The 19,560-nt window shown below is 38.1% G+C and overlaps 1 protein-coding gene across 2 annotated transcripts in view; it reads right to left on the reverse strand.

Annotated features, from left to right (window-relative positions):
• Nucleotides 1–7,706: 7,706 nt before the first annotated feature.
• The window catches only part of LOC117303818 (bifunctional 3'-phosphoadenosine 5'-phosphosulfate synthase-like), a 32,403-nt gene continuing 20,549 nt past the window's right edge, over nt 7,707–19,560 (reverse strand). For both annotated transcript variants that reach the window (XM_033788192.1, XM_033788191.1), the window contains exons 5-12: nt 19,211–19,329; nt 18,806–18,919; nt 15,133–15,244; nt 13,993–14,198; nt 13,428–13,689; nt 12,749–12,891; nt 12,017–12,142; nt 7,707–9,712 (exon numbers count right to left, since the gene is read on the reverse strand). In XM_033788192.1, coding sequence (XP_033644083.1) covers nt 9,470–9,712; nt 12,017–12,142; nt 12,749–12,891; nt 13,428–13,689; nt 13,993–14,198; nt 15,133–15,244; nt 18,806–18,919; nt 19,211–19,329 — 1,325 coding nt within the window. In that variant the 3' untranslated portion in view covers nt 7,707–9,469. The remainder of the gene's footprint in view (nt 9,713–12,016; nt 12,143–12,748; nt 12,892–13,427; nt 13,690–13,992; nt 14,199–15,132; nt 15,245–18,805; nt 18,920–19,210; nt 19,330–19,560) is intronic.

The raw sequence follows: 19,560 nt of genomic DNA on the forward strand, positions 1-19,560 counted from the left end.
ACTGTTCTATTCAACGAGGCGGTGTTTTATATAACATCCAAGTAAATCTCTGTCATTTTGATTGAAAGATACAACTTTGAAAACAAACAAAGCGCAGGCCTACAATTGTAATTGTAGAAGCCGAATGCTAGTAGTTTTACTAATATGCCTTGCAGTAACACTTCTGCGTTACCAAAGACGGGCGCATGCAGTGATGTTTTTACTCAGCTTTTTCGTTCCATCCGAAAAGTACCATTGCACACTGGCAGATATTGTCGATACAAAAACGTACAACGCGAAAAATATTCGATTTTCAAACAGAACTTGTTACAGAAGGGAAGAACCTTATGAAGGATTGACTCTTGGTGGCGCTCGTTAAGCCCGAGTTTTTGCCAACCCAGATTGGAAAACTATAGAAAGCGGCCATAAGTGCAAATCAAGAATAGATTGTTTTTTTGGTAACAATGTAACACAATTGTTGATTTTGTTTAAAACAAAGCAACTTATCATGATAGGTATTTTATTTTATTGAAAATTTGCAGAAAATGTTGAATTTTGTTGAAATATCTGTTTTTACGATTGAGTGTTTTACTAACATTCGGCCGACCACGCCAACCAAGGCGGTTTGTTGATCCACAAAAGAAAGGTTTATATTGGGAAAGTTACGACAATTTGCGATTAGAAGCCATTTTGTTCCCCAAGAAACCATGGGCGAACACGGGGTGCCAGACTAATCTGCCCATTGGGTTGTGCTGCATTTGGAGACAAAACGGTGTCACAACTCTCTCAATATACAGCTCTGGGCAATAGACCTTTTATGTATTTGTTGCTTAGTAACATATTTACTATAGCAACCATCCGAGTACACATAGAAGACTGCCTGTGAACACAGGTTTCACTTTCACCGAACTTATTTATTCTAATACTGTTTACCTTATACCAGGAGAGCAATTGTATTTCACACCTTAAGCCTACATTGAATCCAAACATTGTTGCTACATAATACATAAAAGGTAGCAAAAAGAAACTAGCAACTGACAATGTTGTCACCTTTAGGCCTTCGCTTAAAGCATCATCACAATCTCTCCTGCTTGTGTGTTAAACAATGCATTGATAATAAATAACAGTAAACAGTGAAATTGAGGGTACAGCAGTGTGTAAAGCCCTTTGGCCCTTTCACACTGTATCTCTTTCCCTGTGGGAAACGGCCCGGGAGGTCTCGGGACTTGTTTTACCCTACGATGACCCCATCTCACTTCCACACTGTGTCTGTATTTCATGTGGTTCCGGTTGCATGTTTCAAGAATACCCCAGGACTTTACCGCTTATCCCTGCTCCAGAGCAGTTGGAGCAGGTGTGGCTTTTCACCAAGGTTTGCCCATTTGCAGCTGTAGACAGACTTGGGAAGGCTGGGGATAAAGCAACCATAGTGTGAAAAGGCCGGCCGTTAATCCCTGGGGGAAAACCCCGGGGAATAGAATAGTGTGAAAAGGGCTTGGCTCTGAAACGAGTCAGTGTGGTCTCGACCTGTGGAACAGTATACTCTGCTCGTCTTCGGGAAACGCTAGACTGCTAGTGGCATTGCAGGTAAAGCAAAGTATAAAAGCACTTTTGGGCAGAAAGTATCAAAGTATCCAATATGTTGATTGTTGATCGTTGATGCTTTGGAGTTGTCTGCTGGCTGGATTCGTTGATCAGTATGGTGGTCAGCTGCTGCTGGAAATGTCATTGGTGAAGACAATGGAGTGTTTTTGGAACTGTGTTGCGTGCAACGATCTTGACTTCCAGTCGATGAGATGATTTTCTTCTTGTGAATGTTAGATGGTTGCTTATTTTTTATTCAGGTGTCCCAGTACGCCATGTGATTGATGCTCATTGATTCTAGATATGTGTGACCAGCCTCCCCGGTGCATATACTTTCCCATAGGCAGTGAGTGCAGTAAAAACAGTCTTGTCTTTGGGTGTCTTGCTTTTCCTTGAATAATGGAGTGCTGCATGAATCACGTTGGAGCTTGCGTGATGATCATTCTGGTGGGAGGCTTGTCTGATGTGCGAAGATCTTGGTTCTCGATAGTTCGAGCTCTTCCATGAACACATTCACCAGAACCGTGGATAGAGGGATCTCGTTAGCGGTCCCATAGGTTTGCTCGTACAACCGGTCCCTCAATCGGAAGCTTAATGAAAAAACGCAGGTGATGAGAATATCGGCGACTTCTTGAAGAGTGAGGCTTGTGCGGTCAGTCATTGTGGGATAAGTGTTGTTTGGCGATGATGAGCTTCTCTCGTTGGTGAAGAGAGAGACTTCCTCAACACTGACAAGAATGTCGGGTTGACTGAGTTGAGTGTCCTTGTGGTGTTGACGATCTGCCAGTTGGTGATATGGTGATGTGTGAGGCCCACTAAGGGCGAGACTTGAGACGTCTGATGTTGGTGAGACGTTGGTGGGACAACTGGCGATATTATAGGTTGGTGAACCCCCTCCCTGGATGCAACGTTGGGGCAGAGAGAAACATCAGCATTGTGTATATTGAGTTGACCGAAGAAACGTGGGCAGGAGGATGCACTGACTGGCGTGTTGATACCAACATGTACATGTTGCCTTGTAAAGTAATGAAGCAATCTATAGTAACAGTTTTTATCATGAGTGAAGTAAGCATCTAAGGATTTTTTTTTGAATATTTAAAATGCTTATTGCATAATAATCGTTTTGAAAAAATAGTGTGTGTAGACATCCTATGTACTGGTTGCTAAGGAAAATATGTTGCCTAGCAACCATGTCAAGCCTCCTGTATTTGCCAATCGCTCAAGATTGATATTAGCATGATAGGTTAGGTTGAATTTAAATAAAAAATTGAAATATTTAAGTTAAATTTATCTGTGGGCAGTTTTTGTGTTGGTTGCTAACGAAAACTTAGTCGCTAAGGGTAATATGTTGCCTAGCAGTGGACACTATTGGTAATTACTCAAAATAATTATTAGCATAAAACCTTTCTTGGTGACGAGTAATGGGGAGAGGTTGACGGTAAAAAACATTGTTAGAAACCGCTCCCTCTGAAGTGCCATAGTTTTCGAGAAAGAAGTAATTTTCCACGAATTTGATTTCGAGACCTCAAGTTTAGAACTTGAGGTCTCGAAATCAACCATCTAAACGCACACAACTTCGTGTGACAAGGATTTTTTTCTTTCATTATTATCTCGCAAGTTTGATGACAGATTGAGCTCAAATTTTCACAGGTTTGTTGTTTTTTCAACATACAAAACTGTGTGACTTCAAGGAGTAATTTTAGTACAACCTACAATGTATTTTTTGATTGTGTACTGCATGAAAAACACTTCCCTCAACGGAAACTTAACACTCGTGTCAATATAAATAAATCTCCATGGCTAACTGATCAGATTTATAACTCCATAACAAGTAATAAATAAATTGTATAAGAAATATCTTAATACTCCATCCCCTAGTAATAAGTATGTATACACTCAGTATAAAAATGTTCTTACATCTGTTATAAGATTAGCAAAAAGAAACTATTTAAGTGAGCAATTCAATAGAAATAAAAATAACACCAAAGGCACATGGAAGCTTATAAATTCGTTATTGTGTAGATCTAAAGTAAAACCGAATCCTTCATTTTTTGTACAAAACGAGATTACGATTGAGAATAATGTGGATATTGCCAATGCTTTTAATGATTATTTTGTAAATCTTGGTAATAACATAGCCAGTAGACTTCCAACGTCCGACCGGTCGTTTAATACCTTCCTCGGTGACAGGTGTCCACATTCTTTATTTCTAGCCCCTGTCACTGAAGCGGAGATTTTATCAACAAGCACAATATTCTATCAGAATCACAATATGGTTTCAGAGCACAACGCTCCACTGAATTAGCAATTACGAGTTTACTTAATAAAGTCATTAAATTAATTGAAAATAAACAAATTTCAGTTGGTGTTTTCCTGGACCTGTCCAAGGCGCCTTGATACGGTTAACCATGATATTCTCATAGCAACATTGTATTGTTTCTGAAATAGAAACTTTGATTGGCTGTTATTTTCCCGCTTCTTTCTGGATCTTAATCCCTTTCCCCTCTCTTTTTCTATAAATGGATATGTATTTGTTTGTACTTGTCTCATAGCAACATTAGAACACATTGCTGTTCGGGGATTACCCCTGGACTGGTTCATGAGCTATTTGAAAAATAGAAAGCAATTTGTTTCATATAATTCATCAATATCATTGCATAAATCAATTTCTTGTGGAGTTCCACAAAGTTCTATACTAGGTCCGTTATTGTTTCTTATTTATATAAACGATATTTGTAATTCATCCGATTTGATCTCATTCTGTTTGTTTGCAGACGATACAAACTTACTATATATTCATGACAATGTAGATGTGGTTATGAATACTTTGAATGTAGAACTTCACAAAATAAGCAATTGGCTCTGACCTGTATAGCTTTAATTTAGGTAAATTCATGTACAGATATAACTGTGGTACATTGCCTGCCAATTTCAATGATTGTTTTACCCTATCTTCATCAGTTCATTCACATAACACTCGTGGTGCATCAAAGGGTGATTTTCATATTAACTTCAGCCGAACTTCATACTCTAAAAATAGTCTTATGTCAAATGGTATAATATTTTGGAACAACCTCCAAACCAACATTAAGCAATCCCTGACGCTTGAAAGTTTCTCAAGGAACATTCTTAAAACGTCTTTCTTAAACATGTATTTACTAGGCCAATAGTGATAACTGTTAAATGTCATTGTAATCATCTTGTTTCACTCAAAACAATGTACCTATTTACTTATCTGACTGGTCTCGTCCGTCTGTCTGTGCTTGTCTAGTCCCAGTCTTGTCTGTCCCAGGGTACATTTTTAAAAAGCACTATGCTTCAAATTTCCCCTGCATGTTGGTAATAACTTAACGGAGTATCTTTAGCCATGTTAGAATTATGTCTCAACTCTGTATACTGTATAATGCTTGTACTACATTTGATAATAACTCATCATTGAACTACTATAGAGGTCGCAAATTCAAGTTCAAACTCAACTTAAAAGGCAGTGGACACTATTGGTAATTACTCAAAATAATTTTTGGCATAACGCCTTTCTTGATTACGATAATGGGTAGATAGTATAAAACATTGTGAGAAATAGCTCCCTCTGAAGTGACGTAATTTTCAAGAAAGAAGTAATTTTCCACGAATTTGATTTTGAGACCTCAAATTCAGAATTTGAGGTCTCGAAATCAAGCATCTGAAAGCACACAACTTCGTATGGCCATGGTGCGACAAGGGTGTTTTTTCTCTCATTAATATCTCGCAACTTCGAAGACTGATTGAGCTGAAAATTTTTACAGAATTGGTATTTTATGCATAGTTGAGATACACCAAGTGAGAAGACTGGGCTTTGACAAATACCAATAGTGTCCAGTGTCTTTAAAGTGACAGACAAAAAAAAACGTTATTCCGAAAGACACAAGTCCTTAAAGAACAACACTTTTGTTTATTTCAACCTTAAAGTTACCAGGAAGTGGTATATTGTCAAAATAAAGCTTTTGTCACTAAAATATGTGTTTTGATGAGTGGAATATGAATAAACAATTAATAAGGTTTAAAAAAAGTAGTTTCCATGTTATTTACAGATTTGAAAATAAGCCCGACCCGAGCTGTTCGTGACGTCAATCGAGACCAACACAAGATAGTGACGCTTAGCGCAAGCTAAAAACTTGCCCTCAAGGTTGAAACAAAACCTGATTTTTTTCACGTTGGGCAAATGCTCCTTCAGGTTCGTCACATCTTTTATGTATCTTCTTTGACTTCCACACAAGCTGGATAAATTGTTGGAATGGCGTCTCTTCATGTCAATGTGTGTAGTGTATTCCGGATTCTCGAAGCATGACGGCTCGGAAGTGTTTGCTGCACAGCGCTGGAAAAGACCTCGGACCGGACCACTTTGCAAACTGACCCCATATTTAGTTGTTTTGGTGCATCCAGCAGCAGTACACCTGGTCAACTTTGCCGGGAAAATGCAAGAAAAAAACCTTTTTCGAAACGTACAAACTCACGACTAGGACTTGAGTGTACTTGCACGTACGTGTTCGATGTTCGATCGAGGCAAAGTCTGCCTCGATTAACGTCACAAAAGGGTAGGCGGAGTCACCCACACACAACTTTATTTTTTTAAACATATAAATCGTTAAAAACAATTACTAAAAAAATTAAAAAGTTCAGAAACATATTATATATATATTTCCAGGTGACGACAGATAACCCTCTAGCCCACCCCCCCCCCATCCCACCACCAAAAAATACAAGTCAACATAATTCAGAATATGAAATCTTACTCCTTCCAAAAAAATATATTTTTACAACCAAAATGCTACAAACCAAGTAAAAATCTCGTAAAACAAAACAAGTGGACACAAATTTCTTCTTGCCTTATAATACCAATACTTTTATTTATTCTATTTGTTTATATTCATGATCCAAGCTATATATTATTATTATTATTAATTTTGACCAGAAGGTCAAAAAGCAACAGTACAGAAAATATAGTCTTTAATTTTATAAGATGATGCAGTGTTAGACTTGTTGAAGTCTCCTCAGTATTGTTCATGGTTCCATACTTTTTACATAAATTCCAAGGTGCTAAGAAACTGGGCCCAATTTCAAGCACAAAATAAAGCTAAAGCGTACAACCACAATATGTTTACCAGCCAAACTACCATGTCACAAATACAATTTGTGACTGGTACCCTGCTCATTTCTGCTAAGCAGAAAAGTGTCAAGCAATATTTTCTGCTAAAGCAACTCTATTAATTGGGCCCCTAAAATTCCATTTATTCGTCAATTTTATTGTTCGATTGTTTAAAATCAAAACCCCTCAACTGTGGTCGGAGCACACTCATTAAACTGAGCATGACGAATAATTAAAAGTCTCTTCCACATTATGTCAAAGTTAATCAAAAAAATAATTTGGCAGCACCTTTTAATATTTTCCCAGAACGATATACTGGGAAGACTTGAACAAGTCTAGCATTTCCATTATTTGTAAGTAGACACTTTGCACAACGCGAACACACCCCAAAAGAATGCGCATCCACCTTTTTGGAAGTCAATATTCTTTTGCAAAATCTTGATTTCCAAAAGACTTCGGACAAGATAGGCGTATGTTAGCATGCTGCACGTTGCGCAAGGAGTATACAGTTTAATTTGGGAAACATGCAAATTGCGAGCTAATACCAAAAATAGTATATTTGTCAATCTACAAGTGTTTCTGTTTATTAAAAAAAATTAACCTTAAAACTCCAAAGACCTTCCAACAAGAAAATAAGAACATGGAAATAATATTAATTTGACAGACTTTTCAGTTTCGTTTCTGATGCTAGGCATTAAATAAACACATTGCCATGGATCGGACGAGTTGGTCTATAAAAAACGTTTGAAACCGTTTGTTATGAAATGCAAATGATTAGAAAGATGTTTTCAAAGTAGAAAATAATGATCCACACAAGTATCACGATTTTCCTTTTACGTCGCGAACTAACACGGTCGACCATTTATGGGAGTTACAAATTTGACTCCCATAAATAGCCGACAGTGTTAGCCGACAGTGTTAGTCGACGAGATAAAAAGAAAACCACACAATTTCGAGGCATATTTGTGTGGATCATTGTATTCTATTTTTACAACATCTTTCTACCCATATGCATTTTAGAACAAATGGTTACAGAACGCTTTTCAAAGAAAGACCAACTCGCCTGATCGAAGGCAACATGTTCCTTTAAAAGGCGGTCCAAAGGTAAATATTTTGGTCAGTTTTGTAATATCATTTTTCAGTAAAAGTCCTTATGAAACTTTTAAGAGCAATATTTATGAAACATTGTGCCTTTGTTTATCAACAATGAGTGAGTCTGTCAGTCCAAAACAACATTTTGGGGTAAATCAAAAGGTCAAGTTCAAAGCCAGTTTAATTGAACACCATATTATGGAATGAACAGAAACTGTTCCTGTATGAAAAAATATAAAAACCCACAGATTCAAAAATGTATGATATTGAATGTTGTTGATGTCAAAAATTGCCTCAAATACAATCAAATGTTGTTGATGTTGTCAAATTTTGCCTCAAACACAGTTAGCATTATAAACCATTAAAGTTTTCTAATTTGTTGTTCCATTTTCACAAGGACTCTATTTCTCATTGACAAATAAGTGCATCACTAAACTTGATTCGACCTTTGAACCACTCTTTACCAGTGGGCTGTGATTGCTCACTTATGTTTTTCTGACGCAAAAATATGAATATTTTTACGACTAACCATCTTGAAGAGCAGCAGGCAGCATGTTTCTAAAATTTCTGAATTTACTACAATTTCCATTTAAACAGTACCCCTATTCTACGTACATCCCACGACCATAATTCAGTTTCAGTTTTTAAATGACCACCACTTTATCGTTGAAGAATGTTCAGGTGCAATCACTTTAAATAAAGCGTAGCTTGTAGACACTTTTTTTTTAATTCATCAGGTTTTGTTCGGCATTTCATTAGGACATTGTCAAGTGTTTGGACATTTCATTGGAATGACATTAACTGGAATTATGAATATTGAGGAAGTTGATCCATGGAAGAAACATGTACATAAATAAACTAAATAGTTAAACTTTTAAAAATGGAAGAAAGACTCTAAAAAGAATGGTGAGGTCAGACTCATCAAAGGTCACCTCACGAGGGCAGTCTTGTCATCAATTAAGAAAAGCTGTTCAGATACATCATGTTGAGTCTGAATCAAGTGACTTCGACTATGACTATGCATAATGGCTGCAATGACAGTATGAAAGTATAGGACTTATCAACAGCCGTAGCAACAGCTGAAGCCATTCATTCAGACTTGACATTCCGCCCCAAAATGAGAATTAAAACTTTCCAAATTTTTACTGGATTTAGAAGATCAAATCGATGTGTCTGTGCAAGAATGTTGCACCTCTTGCAATAGCACTTTCTTTATGCATGAGATTGAAATTGTCAAGAATGTTGCATCTCTTGCAATAGCACTTTCTATATGCATGAGATTGAAATTGTCAAGAATGTTGCACCTCTTGCAATAGCACTTTCTATATGCATGAGATTGAAATTGTCAAGAATGTTGCACCTCTTGCAATAGCACTTTCTATATGCATGAGATTGAAATTGTCAAGAATGTTGCATCTCTTGCAATAGAACTTTCCATACGCATGAGATTGAAATTGTCATTTTTGTGCGAGACACAAATTTTGCGAAATCTAGACACAACGTTTTTGCACTGACGCTTGATATAAGTCAACTTTCACCTCATTTGAAGTATTCAAATACAACAGGTGTCACAGTCTCATATAACAGTTTTAAAAAATATGGAAAATCATGGCTCTGAAAATATTCTCACTTCAGAAGAGATGTCTCTGAACACATCTCTCTCAACAGTTAGAGGGCAGTATAACCATTTTACTTCAATGGTAGCGACTTGTAGTAATTGCAGAGAATCTCCCAGGCTCTAGGTGCCATGAAACCGTCTGGCGGCATATCACCTGATCGAGCCAACTTGCGCATACGAGTCCCCGAGATGAAGTCAAAGTCTTCCTTCTTCTCCGGATCGAAAAAGTCCATGGCCTTCTTCTTGGTGTTGTAGGCAGCGACACGGAATGGGATGATCTCTAGCTGGGTTAGACCAGGGGCCATAGTCAGCACCTAAGAATAAGACATCAAGAAAACTTTGAATTAAGGGGAGGTTTCCAACTTAAGTCATCCACTCTTTTGTTGAGTTACAATTCACACTCGGACAACAGATACAACTGAAATTTCTTTTTTTTTAACACGCTGACTTGTGTTTGAATTTTTGTTATATTATATATATATGCAAGTTTGCCCAATGGAGTCTTAGAGTTACTCTTGGTAAGGGGCTAAAAGAAAATATTCAAGATAAAAAATAAATCAAAGAGGGCTAAAGGGGCAGTTCCAAAGAAATGTATACCTCAGTGCCAAAATTTCAAAATGGCACTAATGTGGCAAATGAGGCATCATTTTGTAGCTAATTGTATGAATTTTAATAAAATATAATTTTTTACTGAAAATATTCAGCGGCTCAAGTGCTATTTTCGACTGAAAAAATACTTTAATAATGTTTTGCCAAATTAATCAAAATTTTTACTGTGGTTAAATAGTGTTTTGTTTTGGTGTTTTGGTGTTTGTTGAAGTTTGCTATGGTAACAACACAATGATGGAAAAAAAATTTCTTTCAAAATTTTATGATATTAAATATTTTAGGAAACTTACTTTTCCGATGTACGTCCGACACCAAAATAGTGAATATTTTAATCTCCCTATTTCAACCGTGGGCAGAAAATTTTCAAATTTACACTACAAAGCACAATTGATGCCCTCTATCTAACCATGGAATTATTTCTTTAAAAAAATCTTCTTAATCGTACAAAATCCTGGTGTCGGACGTGCATTTTGTTCGTACGTCCGACACCAGTACGTCCGACACCTCCAAAATAATTATGTGAAAGCCTTTTTGAATGCCTTTAAAATATCATACAAAGCTATAAATTGGTACCTAGGGTAACTCTCACCCAAATCACTCAAATCTTGCCTCAAAGCAAGTGTATTTCATTCCCCTTTTTTTCTATTGGCTGTTAAAAACACAATAATTTTAATCCGCAGAAAATTGTAATTTCCATTTCCAAAACCCACTGGTACTTATAATTAATATAAGAAAAGCTTGGTTTTTGCAGTATATTTGTTAAATTCAGGTACATGTGGTAACCCCCAAGCAAGGATAGAGCTCTCATTCATTTAGTAAACTGTTGACAATGCTCTAAAGTTGGTTCTTGAGAGAAAATATCAAAACATTTAATACCAAAATTCTTGGTGAACTTTGACCTTGGCACTAGTTACCCACCAAGAACTTTAAACTTTAATTTTTTTAAACACAAGTCCAATCTACAATATATTTGGACCAAATGTTATTTTGCAGACTCATATCTTTCATTGTTAGGCAACATTTTGAAACTTGGGTGTTTTGCCAGTTTTGGTTGCCACAGCAATGCATAAGGATACGCATGTACATCATGTACAAGTTGCATTACACATGCACATTGTTTCTATTGATCTCAAAACGTGGTATAATTTGACAATTAAACCACTTTTTTCAACAAATAATGATTTAATCTGATATTACAACACCAAATTGGTAGATTAAATCATTATTTTATAACAAAAGTGAAAAGTTGAACTGATTGTTACCTATTTTTGAATGCAATTTCGGACAAGTACGTCCGACACTGTGAAATGTACGTCCGACACCAATATATTAAATGCCTTTCCTTAAAATTCAAATTTAAAAACCAAATGACTTATGGTAAAGTGTAATGACAGAGGTCTGATGAATCCATAAATAAGAAAAAATTGCATTAAAGTTCAAACACATCACAGAGTTTGAACAACAAATATTGGTTTTCATAAAAAGGCATTTCTCTGAGTACGTCCGACACCATGGTGTTTTGGGCGAATGGCGTCCATATCCAAAGACATGGATGAATAATTTTTTGATGAAATAACTTAAGTGACTGCCTTATACCTCTATCCAGAATAAAAATTCCTTTTATTTATACCACTGTAATAATACACTTGTTAAAGTGTCCGAAATGTACGTCCGACCCCGTGGAACTGCCCATAGGTAGGAATTGATATTCCTCTTTAGGATGGAGGGAAACATGCACCAGGCAAGGAGTTTCAAAGAAATGCAGTAAGTGAAACAAAGCTGTTGGAGTGGCTTTTTGTTCTTCATCTGATCACAAACTGAAACAGCACCCTCACTGAGGTCAAAGGTTGACCTATCATTGGCTTGTGAATGGCGTAAATGCACCGGTACGCTTTTTTTGTTTGACCCCAGTGATGGCAACAAATGCAAGAGGGCAACATTTTTGTGATTTTTAATTTAAGAGGGCAAGATTTATGTAGTTTTTGTTATCATTTATGATTCGTACATACCTTTCTACCATGGGAATGATCATACAGATCTCGTTTACCGTCCGGGTGCGGCATACCAGCGGGGTCGCGACCCACAATGTAGAAGTTCGCCCCAGTAGCCATACGAGCTTTAGCGTGCCATTGTACCTGGAGATTCAAACACAAACATAGTCAATAGATGTTAAATTTGCATTAGGGATAACGAATATTCATTCTTGGTTTTACCAGTACACACCGATGTGTGTTAGCACTGTATACTCAGTCACCGGCATATAATAGTCGGGTGGGATTCGAACCCACGACCTTTGCATCTACAGCAGTGTGATACCAACCAGTGTTATACAAACAGAGTCAGTCAGGAGGAGAAGTCTTTCTGTATAAAATAACATAAGCCTGGCCTGATACTTTCCAGAGATGGAAGCACGGAAATATACCACTATGCCAACCCAACCATTTGAACCTTTCAAAGGGTACCAAGGCAAAGACCAGGGGCAATGAGGCAATTGCCTCTGTGAAGTACTGTATCAGGCCTGATACTGGAACATGTCATGGGGCACCAAGGCAATGATGACGAAATTATCCATTCAGTGTCGGGCTTGGTCACCTCAACTGATACACCCTAATTCCAAACCTCATAAAAACAATTTGTCTTAAATAACCGAGTACTGATTGCTCAACACAACAAGCACAAAACATCTCTCATCTGCAAACAGCAAAACAGTAAGGGAACAAGACCCAAACATTGTTGCTCACCTCTGTTGGTCCTGCATACATCATAGGAGACGGGAAGATTGCTAGTACGGTGCTATCTGGATCTAGAACACCCTCGCTTAGGATAGAGTGATGTTGCTTCATACGAACTGGAAGAGGCACGTCATCTTGTTTGGTCCAACCACCTAAAAGAGAGGAAATAATAATAATAATAATCAGCGATTCCAATCAAAGAATTGATTTAATGTGACACTTATAAGCCATTTATGAGTTAGTTTATTTGATAATATGTCAGAGGGAAACACATTACTGTAGATAACCCCCTGTATTTTAGGCCTAAACTTTGCCCCTATCATCGCTCGGTAGAATTTCAACAGATGTGCCTGACTGACATGGAAGCTTCTCAGCTGTCTCAAGAAAAGTAATCTTTGCTGACCTTTCTTAACAACAATATCGGCATTACATCCCCATTTCAAATCTGATGATAAATGTAATCCAAGAAATTTAAAACATTGCACTTTTTACACTTCAGAACCAAAGAGAGCCTGCAAAACCGTGTTGCCATATAACGACGCCATCTTGAATAGATAGAAGTCTAATTTCTCCTGGTTGAAAAAGTAAATATTCATTGACACTGGTGCTTTTATACCAATGCAACTTTGAAAAAGATCATGAAGTGGGGAAAAACCCCTCTCGTTGAGAGTTTGTCGGAGGACCTTACCTAGAGGGTGAAGCAGCAGAGTAGGTTTCTTGTATCCACGTTCCTTCAGACGTCTCTTAGTGTCATTCATTAGCAGGGCGTGGCCATTGTGCACGGGATTACGCAGCTGGAACGCAAAGACCGCATCGGCGCCGAGTTTACGGAACTTATCCCGCAGCTGATTGGGTGTTAGACGGTACTCATCGAGCCCGTCGTTCCAGCGTATATGATCCAGAACTTCTAGATCTCCTCCAACGAGCCAGTCACCACTTTCCATTACCATCTGAGATTGAGATATGGTTAAAATGATTATTCATCTTCAAGACAAAATGTCTCCTCAAGAAACCTGGAGATGCATTGTCTTACTAACTAGACTACCGTGGTTTCCAGGTAGCTAGAGGCAGTTCGAATCCTATGTTTTGGCAGCGGGTACCGCAATGACATAAGAACCCATGACCCTTGCAATGTTCTAATCCCACCCGAGTAAAATGCCTGTAATTTTTTCACAGGACTCGGGGAAAGTACTGAGTAAACAGTGCTTACACACATCGGTGTATGGATAAAAACCAAAATTAATAAGACATACCTTGATGTACGGATGGCCAGGATTACTAGTCCCCCACTGACGGCAGCATCTCTCCTCCTTATGATGAGCGTAGAACTCCGGAGAACGTAATATAGCCACGCGCTGACCCTCGTAAGACAGCGAGAAGGCATTCTTGTCAGCGAGTCGGTCCTTGTCTTCCGTAGAGATGGACAGAACGATCGGCACTGATTGGTTGATCGCACCGCCTATGAGAAGAAGTTCAGACATTTACGAAAAATTTAATTTTGGCATTTAAATCGTCTATTTTTTGTTTCGCCTTGGTTCTCCACAATGGCGTTTCAAACAAACAACTTATTTAGCTCGATCACATCACAAAATACACTTCCACCAACCTTAAGTGTAAATGCCTGAAGTGGAATCACCGTAACCATCCTCAATTCAATTCAGGACCCAGTTTCATAGAGCCGCTTTTGCAAAAATATTACTTAACAATTGTCTGCTTAGCAGATATGAGCATGAAACCAGTCACAAACTGTACATGTGACATGGGGTAATTTGGCTGGAAGTAAATTCTGTTGTGCTCAGCTACTTTTTGTGCTTAAAGGCAGTGGACACTATTGGTAACTGTCAAAGACTAGCCCTTCACAGTTGGTGTATCTCAACATAAGCATAAAATAACTGACCTGTGAAAATTTGAGCTCAATCGGTCATCGAACTTGCGAGATAATAATGAAAGAAAAAAACACCCTTGTCACACAAAGTTGTGTGCGTTTAGACGGTTGATTTCAAGACCTCAAGTTCTAAATCTGAGGTCTCGAAATCAAATTCGTGGAAAATTACTTCTTTCTCAAGAACTATGGCACTTCAGAGGGAGCCGTTTCTCACAATGTTTTATACCATCAACCTCTCCCCAGTACTCGTCACCAAGAAAGGTTTTATGCTAATAACTATTTTGAGTAATTACCAATAGTGTCCACTGCCTTAAAGCAACTCTACGAAATTGGGACCTTGGGCCGATTTCACAAAGATTGTGGACTAGTCCTCTAGTCCTAGGAGATATTAAAAACTTAAAGCTACTCCGTTAAGATGAGTTACTAACTTAATAAATTTGTGAAATCGACCACTCGCCCTTTTCTTATTTTCATTCCCAGAAATCTTTAAGATAAGGGATCTTCTTACCGTCAAGGATGCAGTTGAAATGCTGACACTGTAGAAACTCTCTCTCTCGCATGAATCCAGTCATAGGCGAGGCCCAGCCCTCAGCTAGAACTTGGACCCACTGCATGTCCACCTAGAAACATAATCAACATAGACTCGGAATCATTAACCTTCTTTAAATACTACACTTCAGAGTTAATACAGTGGTCTGGGGTAGTCTTATTGAATTTATTTTTTATTTATTCTGAATACACATTGACACAAGAAATACAAGTTGAACAGGGGCTGATGTAGCTACGGTGGGCAGTGCTGGGCGGGCCTATCCAGAACTAACAAATTTTGCTCTGCACTTTGAGCAAAAAACCACTGTGCTGTCCAGCACAGAATTCCTCCAGATTGCACTTCAGCATTGATGGCCCCAAATCTAAACATGAATATTTTTGTTGAACTGCTCGCCCTTGGCTTTACCGCTCTTCCAATGTTGATCGGGGTTCACTTTCCTAAAGAATTCCACTTTAAACAAAAAACACTGCAGGGGTAGTAATGTAACATTGGTAACTGGTGACTGGGGTATTAAATTAGAGCCAGAAATACCCAACAGCAGTTCAGGGATGTTACAGGCTGTTGAAAAAAAAACTAAACTATGAGAGCAAAGCATGAAAGCTTGCGAGAGCAAAGCCTACTAACATTTTTGTATCTTTGGTTTTAAAAGCCCTACTCTGCGATCTGGGGTGTTCTGAGACGAAAATTATTTTCATGACACTATTTTACTCATTTCTGAAAAACTACAGCACCTCAGCAAGAAATATTTCCAGGGAAGCTTTCTACTATCATTATCTTCAAACTGTGTAAGTTTAGTGTAGTTCTGTGGACATTGTGTTTTTTTGTCCTACAAAAAAAGTACATAGACCCTTTAAAGGGTCTATGTACTTTTTCCTAACAAAAAACACAATGATCACAGATTTACATTAAACTTACACAGTTCGAAGATTATGATAGTGGAAAGCTTCCCTTGAAATTTTACTAACTGAGGTGCTGTAGTTTTTACGAAATGTGTAAAACAAATAATTTTTGTCTCAGTTTTAGCATGTAAAAACATATTAACCAGTTATGCTATGGTTTTGGTATAATATCATAACTGGTTAATAGGATTTTACATGCTAAAATAATTTTCGTCTCATGAGACGAAAATTATTTTGTGACTTGTTTTACCCATTTCTCAAAAACTACACAACCTCAGCTAGTAATATTTGGAGGGAAGCTTTCCACTATCATTATCTTCAAACCCTTTAAGTTTAATGTAAATCTGTGGATATTTTGAAAAAGTACCCGCATCCTGTAACTGTGCATCTTACCATGTCTAATGAGGCCGGATGCATTCAGCAAATAAGAACTTGGTTTTTTTTTGCAGGTCATCTTCAAATATTAAGTACCAAAATATGCTGGTATGTTTTATGCCTCATACTTTGTTCTGACACATACATGTAAGGAACGGCAATTGTAAACGGCATCTCTTAAAGCCTTTTTGAGGTATGGCGGACGTGATAGGAGTGTTCTGTTTGGTTTGGGTGTGCGCAGACAAGTTTATCCAAACCTTGTAGTGTTGTAGCATTGTGTCCGCCATATCTCAAAAAGGCTCACAAAGCTGTATTCAATATGTTTTCGCGAGTATATTTTATAGCAGCTCAGATTTTACGGATTTTAACAGACTGTGCAAGTGTTACACCTATTCAGACTTCTGGCACATTGTGGCCCCCAACCACTTTGGAGATTAGCGTAGGAGAGATTTCATTTCGTTAAGGTTGTTTATGACCGTACAAATATGAAAGTAAATCAATTCAACAATAAAAAGAAGAAAACCCGAGAATTTAACTTTAGCTTCCACTTACTTGTAAACAAAAACAATCATTTGTGCCCACCTATGATCATGAAACTAATGTAAACGCTTGTTTTAGTCAAACGATGATGATCCACAAATACTGCATTTGATAGACGTGAAGCAAATGTTGACGTCACTTTGCCATTATCGCAGCGAATGTTTCGCAGGAGTTGAGCACATTTCAACTGTTGCAAATTATTCATTGCGGATTTGTGACGTCAAAATTTGTATGACACACAGGAAGTATGAACCAGGCTTCAGTCTTTTCATTGCAGTGTATGATCTTTCATTAATCAGCGCCCACCATAAACTGCGTCAAGTTGTAGTCAGGAAGTATGAACCAGGCTTCAGTCTTTTCATTGCAGTGTATGATCTTTCATTAGTCAGCGCCCACCATAAACTGCGTCAAGTTGTAGTCAAACTTGTAATGTTTACGAGACTCTGTCAGTCCAGATTTTATCGACCAGTAGAGCCACAAGTAAAATAAATATGCTGGTACGTTCAGGTGTGGTACATCCTCTGTTCACAGAAAAGGCTTTTTCAGTGTTTGAGTGCGGACCTTGACCAGTAATCAGTAATCATCAAACAAACATGCCAATGGATTTTGAGTGGTTGTGGTGAGTGAATAGAGACAATGGTGATAAGAAAGGAAAAAACAGAGAAGATACCGGAACAATTATCAAAATTTGATCCAAATACTTCGCCATTCTTGAAAGCAGCAGGGCCCGATTTAAAAAACGCTGTAACCACTGTAACCACGTGTGCTAAGCATGAAACTTCTTCCTTGATAAAAACAGGATTACCATACAAATTTCCACGCGATTTTTAGGATAAGCGAACACCAGCTAAATACCAGTAACAAGCAATATGCAACAAATGGAAATTTGGTTGGTAATCCTGTTTATATCAAGGAAGAAATTTCATGCTAAGCAAATGTTCGTGCTTACAGGCTTTATGAAATTGTGCCCAGTTGATAGGTCTTGAGACGGATTATCTCCCAACAATTCCCCCCAAAACCAGTTTTATTATTACTCCTTGGTTCTTATAATACAGCACTTCATTTCACACCATGGGGCACATCAAGCGATAATTTTTGTTTTTAAACAGGATAAATAATAATAATAATAATAATAATAAACTACAGCATTTATAAGGCACACTTTACTGAAAAAGGAAAACATTCAAAGGCCCCGGTCAAGTTTTGTCAAGATGTTGGAAAGCAAGCAAGAACAAGTGTGTTTTGAGTTTCTGCTGAAAAAGAGGGATATTGTGGATTTGTCCGAGGTATTCCGAAAGTGAGTTCCAGAGGCTGGGTGCTATGTTGGAGTAAGCCCTGTCCCCGTAACTGGCCAGGCGAGTTCGAGGAACATGGAGCGTATTGCTGATAGATCTTAGACCTGGTCTAGTTGTACAGGGTGTCAAGAGATCGTGTATGTAGGGTTGAATGTGAGTATGATTATTTTGAATTGAATTGATTGACAGGTAGCCAGTGTAGTTTATAGAGTATGGGGGGGGGGATGTGATTGAACTTTCTAGTACCAGTTAGGAGACATGCTGCAGCATTCTGTACAAGGATAAGCAGAGCTATGTTTTCAATTATAAGACTCATTGATGTAGCACCTTGTAATAGCTTACAAGGTGCTGTAGCACACTCAGCAACACACCATGTCGCGACTGGGACTAAAAACCCACACACTGCTGATCAGAAAAACAAGAGCATGAGTCCAATGCGCTTGACTGCTCGCCAATGACACGCCAGGCCTAGAATAACACACTGGCCACGATGGCCGTCGAACCAGCTTAACCATCTCTCACCTTGTTGATCTCCACGTTGTCCAAGGTTTCGGCTTCCTTCTTGGCAGCTTCTTGGGCTTCCTCTGGGACGAACAGCTCCTTGACGCTGTCGACAGCAGACTCTGGAATGATACCCTGTTTCACAAAAAAAATAATTAACAACAAAATACTTTGTTAACAAATTTGTCAACATAATGAAAATCACCATTAAAAAAAAATAACATTCTTGGTAAAGAGCACTGGAGAGCCGTTTATATAAAAAACAGTGTTAGAAATGACACCCTTTGAAGAAATGTAGTTTTAGAGAAAAGAGGCAATTTGTCACAAAAAGTGTGAATCTAAGAAATACTTCAGGCATGAAATCTTTTGGGGGGTGAAACGAATAAGCACTGCCTTGAACTCAGTCTGGTGCCCAGAGTCCCTCACCTCTTCACGTAGGAACTTGATGAGCTTCTCTACACACTGGTCCACGCTGTCCCTGCCTGCGTTGAGATTGACGTCTGGACTCTGGGGAATCTGGTATTCCTGGTCAATACCGGTGAAACCTGTTCAAGGGGTCAAAGGTCAAATTGTTACAAATGTAGTCTCACATACCTTGCAGGAATAAACTGTATGTTAAAGCGCCTTCCTCATAGAATGCCCTTCAGCAAGGAGAAAATGCATTGGTGCCCTTGCCCTTTCAAAAACGAAGCATGCAGGCCTGTTAGATAGTGCTTTTACTCCTTTTAAACCTGTCTTGTACCAAATTTTTGAGTCCAGTAAAAGTTTTGGTTCCC

Source organism: Asterias rubens, chromosome 20 (assembly GCF_902459465.1).
Source record: "Asterias rubens chromosome 20, eAstRub1.3, whole genome shotgun sequence".
NCBI classification, from domain to species: Eukaryota; Metazoa; Echinodermata; class Asteroidea; order Forcipulatida; family Asteriidae; genus Asterias; species Asterias rubens.